The sequence below is a fragment of the Nilaparvata lugens genome, chromosome X (assembly GCF_014356525.2).
Source record: "Nilaparvata lugens isolate BPH chromosome X, ASM1435652v1, whole genome shotgun sequence".
NCBI classification, from domain to species: domain Eukaryota; kingdom Metazoa; phylum Arthropoda; class Insecta; order Hemiptera; family Delphacidae; genus Nilaparvata; species Nilaparvata lugens.
In genome coordinates this window covers 49,290,286-49,302,672 of record NC_052518.1, presented here as the reverse complement: position 1 = coordinate 49,302,672, position 12,387 = coordinate 49,290,286, and the positions used below count along the sequence as shown (strand labels likewise).

Genomic DNA, 12,387 nt, shown 5'->3' with positions numbered 1-12,387 from the left:
AGAAACATTATACAGCATTTATTTTTTGTCAATAGTTATAATAATTTTGCATTTATTCGTAACTTACAAATAATACATTTATTCCTTAAACCTCTACAAGTATTACAATTAATTTTCTCATTCAAAGCATTTAGTATTTAATAGTTTTATTCTCTCCTCAATTAATGAGTTCATCATGATTTCTGTAAAAAAGTTAAAGTTATAGTTTGTACAACATTGCTGATTCGCCACACATTTTCATAATTTCAAATGTAAATCTTACACTATCAATGTTTTTATCTGTTAACCTATCATCAATGAAATAATACATTTGAATATTCAACCAACCTAATGAATTACAATAGCAAAATTCAGGAATTTCCTTTAATTCACATCTTCGATGTCTATCAACTATATTCTTATTTATAATATAACATACGCTTATATGTTCTGACTTCTGTTCTTCACTTTTACCAGGTTTTATTAATGTTAAATATTCCTCAAACGTTAGTCCTTCTTTTCCGAAATTATTCAATTCTAATATTGTTTTGTCAATAAGTTCGAAATAACAACATCTATATTTTTCATTGATTTTATTCGAAAAATAGTTCTTATCAAATGAAATTGAATCCATCTCCAATCTGAAATTAAACATAATATGCTATCAATCTTGTTCTAAGCCTGTCTCATCTGAAGAATCTCGTAAAAAATTCCAGATAAGTTTATTTAATTGTTCTTTTGTTGAATGAGCATTGTTTTCTATTATAACCTTCTTAATTCTATTGATAGAGTGTGTAAGGATTGCACACACACATCTCCATGAGCCTGGGATATCGCCATTCCCCCAGAATTTATCATATGATGTACCATTTAAATCACAAACAAGAATATGATTATAGTTATCACTATGCCAAACTCCTAATTTTTCATAATCTCTCACAAAAGTTAAATATTGTAGATTTGTCCATCCTTTTTCTGCTAACTGGTGCAATAATTGGTGATGCGTCTCCAATAGTTCAGTTAGTTCACAACGATAACTTTGTATTCTCGCCATTTTTTCTAAAGAAACAGAATCATATTTAGCCACAAATAAGAAAACGAGCAAACATAACTTGTAAGCTTCTCTCATACCCTGTTAAAGAGATACAACCCTTGTCTCCTATCTCAGTGCTATCAGCCAAGAAGCATAAGCTATAACTGGATGAAATTGATCTAAAACGTAGGAAAACTGAGTTTTTTTTTTTTTTTTTTTTTTTTGAAACCACACAGTCATTTAGGGCACAGCATAAGCAGATAGAAGAATTTGAGGAAGAAATAGAAAATTTGAGAGAGGAACTTCAGCCATATTTCCATTCACATTGGCGAAATTTTGATCTAAGTGGAGTGTACAATGTGGCTGCATTTACTGTAAATAATAATGGAAAATTTGCATATGTAGGTGTTTTAGGAGAAATGGTATGACAAGCTATAATGGTCATACATTTCCTAGAATAGAATCACTTAAGTTTCTCTCAGATGTATGGAAAAACTTGGAAGACACTCCCTTCACACAAAAAGAAGTGGAGCAGTATAATAACATCACAATGCTGGAAATTAAAGGGAAAGTAAAAGTAGGACAGTGTAAAAGAAAATTATTGTGACATTGACTGTTGACATTTACCTCTCACCCCTTCTCCTGATTCCTCTCTCATTTTTTCTTTCCTGCTAAACAAGTGGAGGAGAGAGGAGGAGAACAAAGCACAATTTTTGTCCTCGGAGAAGAGGAAAATTGTGCTCGGAGGAGAACAATTGTCCTCCGAGGAGAGGTTTTGTCCTCGGAGGAGAGGAGGAGCAGAAAAATTTAAGTAAAAATGAACTTATATGTGTTGATTTGACGAAATGAAATAATCGGATATGCTTCTCTCAGCTCCTCGACTCGGGTCAGGTATTGTCTCAACTCAGCTAGCTCCTCGCCTATGATTTTCTTGATGCAGGTAAGTTTCCCTCACGAGAGCACAACTGCTTATGAGACCGAGTTGTGAGGTGAGAAAATGCTGTGAAAAACAATGAAATATTTAATAACTGTAACCAAATATATATTATAAATCCGGAGGAGAGGAGGAGGAGAAAAATTTAAGTAAAAATGAACTTACATGTGTTGATTTGACGAAATGAAATAATCGGATATGCTTCTCTCAGCTCCTCGACTCGGTTCAGGTATTGTCTCAACTCAGCTAGCTCCTCGCCTATGATTTTCTCGATGCAGGTAAGTTTCCCTCACGAGAGCACAACTGCTTATGAGACCGAGTTGTGAGGTGAGAAAATGCTGTGAAAAACAATGAAATATTTAATAACTGTAACCAAATATATATTATAAATCAATTTAGTGTTATTTCACAAAAATATGAGAATGTAACAAATTTTACTTACAATCAAATGTTATCGTCGAGCTAAACCTCTGGGGAGTATTGACAGTGTTCGCCAATTGTGACACGCCTCCTATGTGTTTCTATCTCACTCGTACAAGCCTGCAATAGACAGAGAAACAACTTGCTATATAATCACTTTTCTCAGAGGAAAATCATCATTCACGTTAGAGCTATACGCTTGAGTATTGTTTCTAAAAAATCGTCATTCGTAACGCGGAGATGGACTCATCAAGTGCTTCCTCATCCTCCACAACATTCTTATTACCAGACAGCCCGCCTCCGGAGAGGAAGCTGAACTACTGGGAGCAGCAGAAGAAGCAGCAGAAAAGCCTCAGCTCAGCTGCCACCTCTGCTCCTACAGCTGTTGCCTCCACCTCTGGCGCCTCCTCAGATCCCTTGAAGAAACAAGGGATCTTTGTACGTGAGGAGGATTCCTCCATCATCATCCCAGACAGCAGCCCTCTCCCGCAAGCTACTTGGGCACCACGCCGAGCGGCCCTCACATCGGTACCCGCCCCCAAGCAGTCAGTGAAGCGGAGGTTGTTTGTCAACGACGACGAGCCCGACGTCCTCACTCAATCAAAGGTTAGCATACAAAAAATTATTATTATTGTAATGTGCACAAAATCTTTATAAAATGTGAATTTTTAAAACTAATTTCTAATGGATAAAATCTTTTGTGTGCATTACAAGTCATTACTGATTCTTATACTGTGAGCGAAGACTGAGCTTGACTTCTAATTTCGTGTGAAACAAAAATTGTTAAAAATTTGCATGAGTAATGAAACGTGAAATTCGAATAATATTGTTATTATAAATCCAATCATATCATTCTGCAATAACTTTGATGAGAAATTACTTATTACTTATATGAAAAATCCAATCATATGTTGATTGTAATGAACTGAAATATTGATTCGAATAATACATTGATATTTGAATTATGAAAAATCCAATCATATGCATAAACTGTATGTTTTCTGCAATAACTTTGATGACAAATTACTTATTACTTATATGAAAAATCCAATCATATGCATAAACTGTTTGTGTGAAACAAAAATTGTTAAAAATTTGCATGAGTAATGGAACGTGAAATTCGAATAATATTGTTATTATAAATCCAATCATATTATTCTGCAATAACTTTGATGACAAATTACTTATTACTTATATGAAAAATCCAATCATATGTTGATTGTAATGAACTGAAAAAATTTTTTCGATAATTGAGAGTTATGTCAGAGAATTTCCGAGTTATTACTCACAGTTTTGAGTAGTGAATCTGTTGAGCAAGATCTCTCTCTCTTTCTCTCTTGAATGATTTTAAACCTGAAACAAATAAGAGTCTAATGAAATATTTTTCAACAGATACGAGTGCGAATAATACATTGATATTTGAATTATGAAAAATCCAATCATATGCATAAACTGTATGTTTTCTGCAATAACTTTGATGACAAATTACTTATTACTTATATGAAAAATCCAATCATATGCATAAACTGTTTGTGTGAAACAAAAATTGTTAAAAATTTGCATGAGTAATGAAACGTGAAATTCGAATAATATTGTTATTATAAATCCAATCATATTATTCTGCAATAACTTTGATGACAAATTACTTATTACTTATATGAAAAATCCAATCATATGTTGATTGTAATGAACTGAAAAAATTTTTTCGATAATTGAGAGTTATGTCAGAAAATTTCCGAGTTATTACTCACAGTTTTGAGTAGTGAATCTGTTGAGCAAGATCTCTCTTCTCTCTCTTGTATGATTTTAAACCTGAAACAAATAAGAGTCTAATGAAATATTTTTCAACAGATACGAGTGCAGCTACAGGAGTCGCAAGACAGCTCAATAATGTCTCTGTTACGGGAGACGGAGGAGGGGGAGGAGGAGGATGAATTGGACAGTGAGACAGACGACTTTATTCGAATTATAAATTCTAGATGTGAAAACCCTGGACGCCTCTGCGGGAATTGGAGGAGGGGTTACCATACCCCATCGTGGACGTCCGGGAGGCGTCCAACAAACATGGACGTCGCATCATCTTGAAACTATACACTCCCGGAATGAGGTCGACTGAGGTTTATCTTCCGGAACGGTTTTCCGAAATTGTATCCTCAAACGATATTGAGAAGTTCAAAAAGAACTGCACAAAATCTTGCCTTCTAGTCAAACATGTTAATGCTTGATGGTCTGACATAAAGATTGTAAGTAAAAATTGTTAATAATCTTGGGGCCCATCTAGCATTAACATATATATATATACAAAACATGTATCATATTTATAATTCACTTGTTATATGTATCCAATATCTATAATATCAATAACATTAAAAAAATAGTTTGTTATTCTATAAAACTGGAACGGTTTTCCGAAATTGTATCCTCAAACGATATTGAGAAGTTCAAAAAGAACTACACAAAATCTTGCCTTTTAGTCAAACATGTTAATGCTAGATGGTGCGACATAAAGATTGTAAGTAAAAATTGTTAATAATCTTGGAGCTTATCTAGCATTAACATATATATATATACAAAACATGTATCATATTTATAATTACTTGTTATATGTATCCAATATCTATAATATCAATAACATTAAAAAAATAGTTTGTTATTCTATAAAACCGGAACGGTTTTCCGAAATTGTATCCTCAAACGATGTTGAGAAGTTCAAAAAGAACTGCACAAAATCTTGCATTTTAGTCAAACATGTTAATGCTAGATGGTGCGACATAAAGATTGTAAGTAAAAATTGTTAATAATCTTGGGGCCCATCTAGCATTAACATATATATATACAAAACATGTATCATATTTATAATTTACTTGTTATATGTATCCAATATCTATAATATCAATAACATTAAAAAAATAGTTTGTTATTCTATAAAACCGGAACGGTTTTCCGAAATTGTATCCTCAAACGATATTGAGAAGTTCAAAAAGAACTGCACAAAATCTTGCCTTTTAGTCAAACATGTTAATGCTAGATGGTCTGACATAAAGATTGTAAGTAAAAATTGTTAATAATCTTGGAGCTTATCTAGCATTAACATATATATATATATATATATATATATATATATATATATATATATATTATATATATATATATATAATATATATATATATATATAATATATTATATATATATATATACAAAACATGTATCATATTTATAATTTACTTGTTATATGTATCCAATATCTATAATATCAATAACATAAAAAAATAGTTTGTTATTCTATAAAACCGGAACGGTTTTCCGAAATTGTATCCTCAAACGATGTTGAGAAGTTCAAAAAGAACTGCACAAAATCTTGCCTTTTAGTCAAACATGTTAATGCTAGATGGTCCGACATAAAGATTGTAAGTAAAAATTGTTAATAATCTTGGGGCCCATCTAGCATTAACATATATATATATACAAAACATGTATCATATTTATAATTTACTTGTTATATGTATCCAATATCTATAATATCAATAACATTAAAAAAATAGTTTGTTATTCTATAAAACCGGAACGGTTTTCCGAAATTGTATCCTCAAACGATATTGAGAAGTTCAAAAAGAACTGCACAAAATCTTGCCTTTTAGTCAAACATGTTAATGCTAGATGGTCCGACATAAAGATTGTAAGTAAAAATGTTAATAATCTTGGAGCTTATCTAGCATTAACATATATATATATATAAAACATGTATCATATTTATAATTTACTTGTTATATGTATCCAATATCTATAATATCAATAACATTAAAAAATAGTTTGTTATTCTATAAAAATTTTTCTCAATTCTCACCTATCAGTTCACACACACACTAGTATACGTGTTGAGCACTCTCCACACTATGCAAGCTGCATTGAGTGATAAGAAATTAAAAATGTGTTTTTATAGCTTGATGTATGGCTAGCTGACATCACTCGGTCGCTCACTGTGTCAAGGTCGGGCAACGCCTCACTTCACACGGCTGGCTTCCTTGTTGTGAAGTGAGGTCTGTCTACAATTAGATACGCCCCCCTCAGAGACAACTGTGTTACAGCTAAGTGCACATTCCTACCTTATAAATTTTATTGTTCATATCTTAATCGAGGTCATGCAGTGTTTTAGCTTTGCAAAATTCAAAAAAATTAACTCGCCTCTGGATGAACTTTGGAAATGCTTGTATGACATTGCAGATAAAAAATGTAAAAGATCAACTTAGATCATTGACCTCTCTCTGTTAAAATATGTCAGACATCAATAGAGCTTGAGTATGTTCCCTCCAAGTGATATAGGTCTGAGGATATCTATAGCCATTTTTGGAATGCTTGTTCATACTAAATTTACTATAGATATTCTCGGAGAACACACTTACCAAAAAAGTAACGCCTGCGGTTTGTACAGCACATAGAAAATTTCAATATAAATTTGTGAAATTTTTCTTAACTGTCGGGTGGAAAGCCAACCAATTGTATTAATTTGCAATCACTTTATAATTTTACAGTATAAAGATGTAACAGATTCACTTTAATTTGACAGTAGAGAATACAGATTCACTTTAATCTGTCAGTATAGCATTAGATGTATTAATTTGCAATCAATTTAATTTTACAGTATAAAGATGTAACAGATTCACTCAGTATAAAGATGTAACAGATTCACTTTAATCTGTCAGTAGATACAGTATAAGTTATTAGATGTATTAATTTGCAATCACTTTATAATTTTACAGTATAAAGATGTAACAGATTCACTCAGTATAAAGATGTAACAGATTCACTTTATTTGACAGTAGAGAATTTTTTCCCTCAAAGGGAAATTATTTTTTCCCTCATCTAGCATTCACTTTAATTTGACAGTATAGCATTACATGTAGAAATATGGATTCACTTTAATCTGTCAGTATAAAGATGTAACAGATTCACTTTAATTTGACAGTAGAGAATTTTTTCCCTCATCTAGCATTCACTTTAATTTGACAGTAGAGAATTTTTTCCCTCATCTAGCATTCACTTTAATTTGACAGTATAGCATTAGATGTAGAAATATGGATTCACTTTAATTTGACAGTATAGCATTAGATGTAGAAATATGGATTCACTTTAATCTGTCACTATAGAGAGAGAGAGGGAATTTTTCCTCCAAAAAGGGAAATTTTTTTTTTTCCCTCACCTTGGCGAGGGGAAGGGGAGATATATCTCTCTCTCTCTTTTCAACCCCCTCGTCCTCACTGGGAGAGGGGAGATAAGATAAGGAGAGGGAGAGGGAGAGGGAGAGGGAGAAGGAGAGGGAGAAGGAGAGGGAGAGGGAGAAGGAGAGGGAGAGAGAGAAGGAGAGGGAGAGGGAGAGAGAGAAGGAGAGGGAGAGGGAGAAGGAGAGGGAGAGGGAGAGGGGGAGGGAGAGGGGGAGGGAGAGGGGGAGGGGGAATTTGCACAAACTCAGGGGGGTGGGGGAGGGGGGAGGGGGGGTAATTGCGCAAAAATTCTTCTCAGTCCCCACTAATCATAGCTACTAAATATGATATGTTCACTTGACTTACAAACATTGCACGACTGGCGAGGGTTAGACTTATTTGAATTATATTTCATATTGTCTTGAAATTTGTTACTTTGACGGGGACTGGTAGGTCGACTTGTGATTAAACTTGTTTGAGTTTTTATAGGTTTTTCATTTACCGTACCGTAGAAGACGAGGTTGCAGGTTGAACTAATTCAATTACTCTTGATTTATTTTTTAGAAAATCAACAAGGTCTTTGTATGGTACGTATGAGTCTGGTTTGGAGCTGAACTGTTTTCAAACTCAAACCGAGTTTTCTGATCAATTTTTCTTAGTAGAATAGATAGCAATAAAAATCAGAAAGGTTCTCAATGTTTTGCAATTTTAATGCTTCAATTCAAGTTGATACAGTGTCGATAAATTCACGAATGGACGTGTGATCTGACTTTGTTATGGATTTGCAATCCATAATTTTGTCCATGAAATAATTGCAAGTTAATCGTTTATTTGCGTATCTTTTTGTCAATTGATCATATGCAATTTTGTAGTTATCTTCTGACAGAGTCAAAGCGCTTATACATGTTGAAGCTGAACCTTGCAAACAGGATTTGAGATACTGAAATTTTTCAATATCAGATAAACTATCATTCTGTTAGTCAAATTTGTAGGTTAGAATTGGAGTGCAAGGATGCTAATCTATTTAAAACTCTTATTTATTCATTGGATAGAGCAAACAATACAATAGTCGGTAAAGAAAAAACAGGCTAATTTTTCAAATCCAATCAAATTTTATTCACCAATTAGCCAACAACCGTTCTACATGAAAATTAATAAATAATTTGTAGTTAAATAATTGGCGTGGCTAGAAAAAGAAATCTTGTGCTCTAGCATCTATTGCCTAAAACTTCTTCAATTTCCTAATTTTGTCTAATTGTCCAATTATTATGTAGGTAAGGTATGTCCATTCCAATTTATACACTAAATGATCAATTGTAGAAACCAATTGATTAACAACTTCTAAACTTGAATTATTCTTCTTTATAGAATGGAGTGCAAGAATATTCCGGCTAAGTTCCATCGTGAAAGAGTTCCATCGTAAATGGAGCATCTAGTGCAGATTTTATTCTCAATCTTTTCCATTTGAAATTTTATCTGAAGAATGATAATTGGGAATCTAAAATCAAACTTAGCATAGATGGGGCGGAGCTCCTGAAATTGCTACAGATATGGGACTTGTGGCAGTTGATAGAGCTTATCGATGACTATTTTTGGTATAAACTTGATCGCGAAATGCGAAAACCCCTGTTTTTTAAAACATTTTCGCCATTTTAGCCGCCATCTTAAATTGCAGTTGATTGAAATAATTGTTCGTGTCGGATCCTTACTTACTTGTTACTTGTTCAGTCTTCGCCACAGTCGGTGACCGGGGAATTGTCAGTATTTCCTCATGCTTGAGGAGGTCAGTGAATGTTGTCAGCCGCACGTCCTGCCAGATGCTGATAGGTGTGGTCCCGGATGTACTCTGACAGCGCATAATACGGCCTGGCTGTCAGATAATGCTTCAATGCAGCAGAGAAGAGCCTTTCGTCTTCCAGGGCCTTCAAGGTAGCTGGTAGCAGGATATAGAAGTAGGCTCCCGCATAAGCTGGTGAGCTTTTATATTTTTTCAGTCGGTGTTGTGGAAGGTACCTATGTTTTTGGAATTCCTTGTTCTGTATCCATGCTTGTCGCCCCGCTGTTGTGGTTTAGCTTTCCTTGCCAGAATCGTTGCTTCCAGGATGTACAGAGAGATCACGGTGAGCAGTTTGTATTTTTTGAAGAGTGGTCTACAGTGCTCTGTTATGTTCATTCCAAGAATAGTTCTAAGTGCTCTCTTTTGTAGTATTATTATTTTGTTGAGATGTATTTGTGATGCTGAGCCCCAGGCCACTATGCCATATCTCATGTGTGAAGCGAACAGGGCATGATATGCAGTTAGTGCTGTCTTTTAACCTGTTATACTTGTCAGGCGTCGAATTACATAGATTGCAGACGATAACTTCTTACTTAGTTGTTCAATGTGGGGCTGCCATGTTAGGTTCGGGTCGATGATGGTTCCCAAGAATCTTGTATGTGAGGTTTGGCTATTTGGGGAAACTTCCAGGCTATTGTTTGTAGGTTGGAATTTTGGAATTTAAAGCTACTAAAATATCATTGATTGTATATGGGTGAGTAATTTTACATGTCACCGTGACATAAAAAGCTGTACTAGTAAAACAATACACTATCTTTCAGATATTGAATATTGACTAGACATTACAACAAAAGATAAAAACAGTAGCCTGCTCCTCAAAAGCACAACTTTTACTAAAACTTTATAAACAACCTGTAAAACAACCCTTCAGTTCCAACAATATTTGTGATTATTAATGAACAATTACAATGATATTAAAAAAAAAAATAAATAAAAGATCATCTCGTAGTCTCTATGATGTAATTTCGCACGTTAATCGCATTAGTAATATATTTGTAAATATATCTTATTTTATCTGGTGTTACATTTGAAAGGAGAACTATGTTTAATTAACTTCATAATTAACTATGTTTGCTACATATTTATTCAGAAACTGTTGTCTTATTTCTACATACATCGGGCAGCGTACAAGAACATGAGTGGGTGTTTCGTCCTCCCACATGTTACAAAGCGGGCAGTACTCAGTAGCCTACTATCTATGTAAATTCCATGGTTCTCTAGATAAAGGTAAAAACCAAACTTCGAAGCCGTTCGTAGCTGTGTAAAACATCATATATATTTAAATGGTGTCCTCATTCTAAGCTGGTCACCAAGAACAAAATTGGGATTTAAAACCTTCCAAAATGGGAAAGAAATTGAATTAAATGCTTCCTGTTTGTCTACTTCGTACAATGCTAAACCATGCCTACTTGCAATATCCCATTTCATCCTACTAAGTGATGCTACCAAATTTCCTTGTTGGTTCAAATCAGTATTGAAAAAGGCGAAATCTAATTGATTCTTTACCAAATTCACCCAGTTGAGACTATTTCTGTTTTGATAGAAATGACTTCCTGACAAAATTATAAGTTTTCTAAGGCAAATCTTTGGGTACCTGTCTTCTGGCATGTTTAATATTTTTATCAACCATGTTAAAATGTTGAAGATGATCAAATTAACTATTTTTACTGTTCCTGTCTCCAAACGTAATACCCAGCTCGGTGTACGTGTGCTTAAAAACAATATTTTTTTGAAAAACCAGAGTTGAACTTTCTCTACTTGCTCAGCACATGCCAAGCCCCATAATTCCGCCCCATACACCGCCGTCGGAAGGACTACTGCTTCAAACAGTTTTATTTTCCTATCCCATGAATCCGAACGAGCGTTTCTCAAAACCTGTAGCATTACTTCGCTGACCTTTGGATTTGGATATTATAGATGAGCAGTGTACATTGAAACGACCTGAAGAGCTAAACTCCAAGCCCAAGTATTTATATCTATTGCAGACCTCTATTTCATCGCCCTTATAATAGAAGGGTCTGTTTTTTTCTCAATCTTCCTTTATGAAATGGAATTATTTTGGTCTTGGTCTTGACCCTCAATTTCAGACTTTCACAGTAATCCTCCTAGCATTTTATTTTGTTTCTCATGTCGGAAGGACTGTCTGCAAGGATGACAATGTCATCCGCGTACAAGAGAATTAGAATATCAGTGGAATCATCTATAGGTATGCCAGATAAACCTTTCTCTCTAAAGTAATGTTCTATATCTGAAATATACAAAGAGAAGAGAAGTGGACTGATAGAATCCCCCTGTAAAACGCCTCTATCTACTGGGATAGATACATTCATATGTACCAGCTCTGCCTGTCTGTAAAGCTGACTAAGGAATCTTATAATCTTACCACTCACTTCCACCCTTCCCAACTTGTACCACAGATCATAATGAGGTACTCCATCGAATGCGGCTTCATAATCCACAAATAATGCATAGATAGTCTTATGTCAGAATTCTACATTTTGAAATAGTATTGAGTGTAAGACGAAGATGTTATCAATGCAGCCTCGACCTTTTCTAAACTCACTTTGTCCTTCTGGAAGAGCACCGCTATTTTCCGCCCACAACGACAAACGGATCTCAACTATTGTAAGAATTTTCACAATTGTATTAATTAGGGTAATAATTCTATAGTTGCTAGGCTCATTAAGATCTCCTTTTTTGTGTAGTACAACATTAGTATCTTGCACCACTCATGTGGTATTATTTGACTATTGAAAACCTTATTTAGAAGGTTCAACAAATATACTCTCCAACAATGTGGTAAAGCTTTATAGAACTCATTAATTACATCAGTAATTAATGAGAAGCCATGATATAAGGATTAGAATGTTCACCACGACGCCCCCCGCCAAACAACTTTAGAAATTCGTCCAATTTCAATTTAATGGAGATGAGCACATTTTTTAAAAACTTCATATTCTGAAAATGCATAACGAGCACATTCATT

General features: G+C 34.1%; 1 protein-coding gene across 1 annotated transcript; it reads left to right on the top strand.

Annotated features, from left to right (window-relative positions):
* Nucleotides 1-2,562: 2,562 nt before the first annotated feature.
* Nucleotides 2,563-4,451, top strand: LOC120354610. Its single transcript, XM_039441969.1, has 2 exons — nucleotides 2,563-2,972; nucleotides 4,218-4,451. Exons 1-2 carry the CDS (start codon nucleotides 2,607-2,609, stop codon nucleotides 4,449-4,451), a joined length of 600 nt encoding a protein of 199 aa, XP_039297903.1. The 5' UTR covers nucleotides 2,563-2,606.
* The last annotated feature ends 7,936 nt before the right edge of the window (nucleotides 4,452-12,387 follow it).

Coding starts and splice junctions, on each gene's coding strand:
- LOC120354610 (XM_039441969.1), top strand. CDS start 2,607: ATGGACTCATCAAGTGCTTCCTCATCCTCCACAACATTCTTATTACCA. Junction 2,973..4,217: donor ACGTCCTCACTCAATCAAAG/GTTAGCATACAA, acceptor ATTTTTCAACAG/ATACGAGTGCAGCTACAGGA.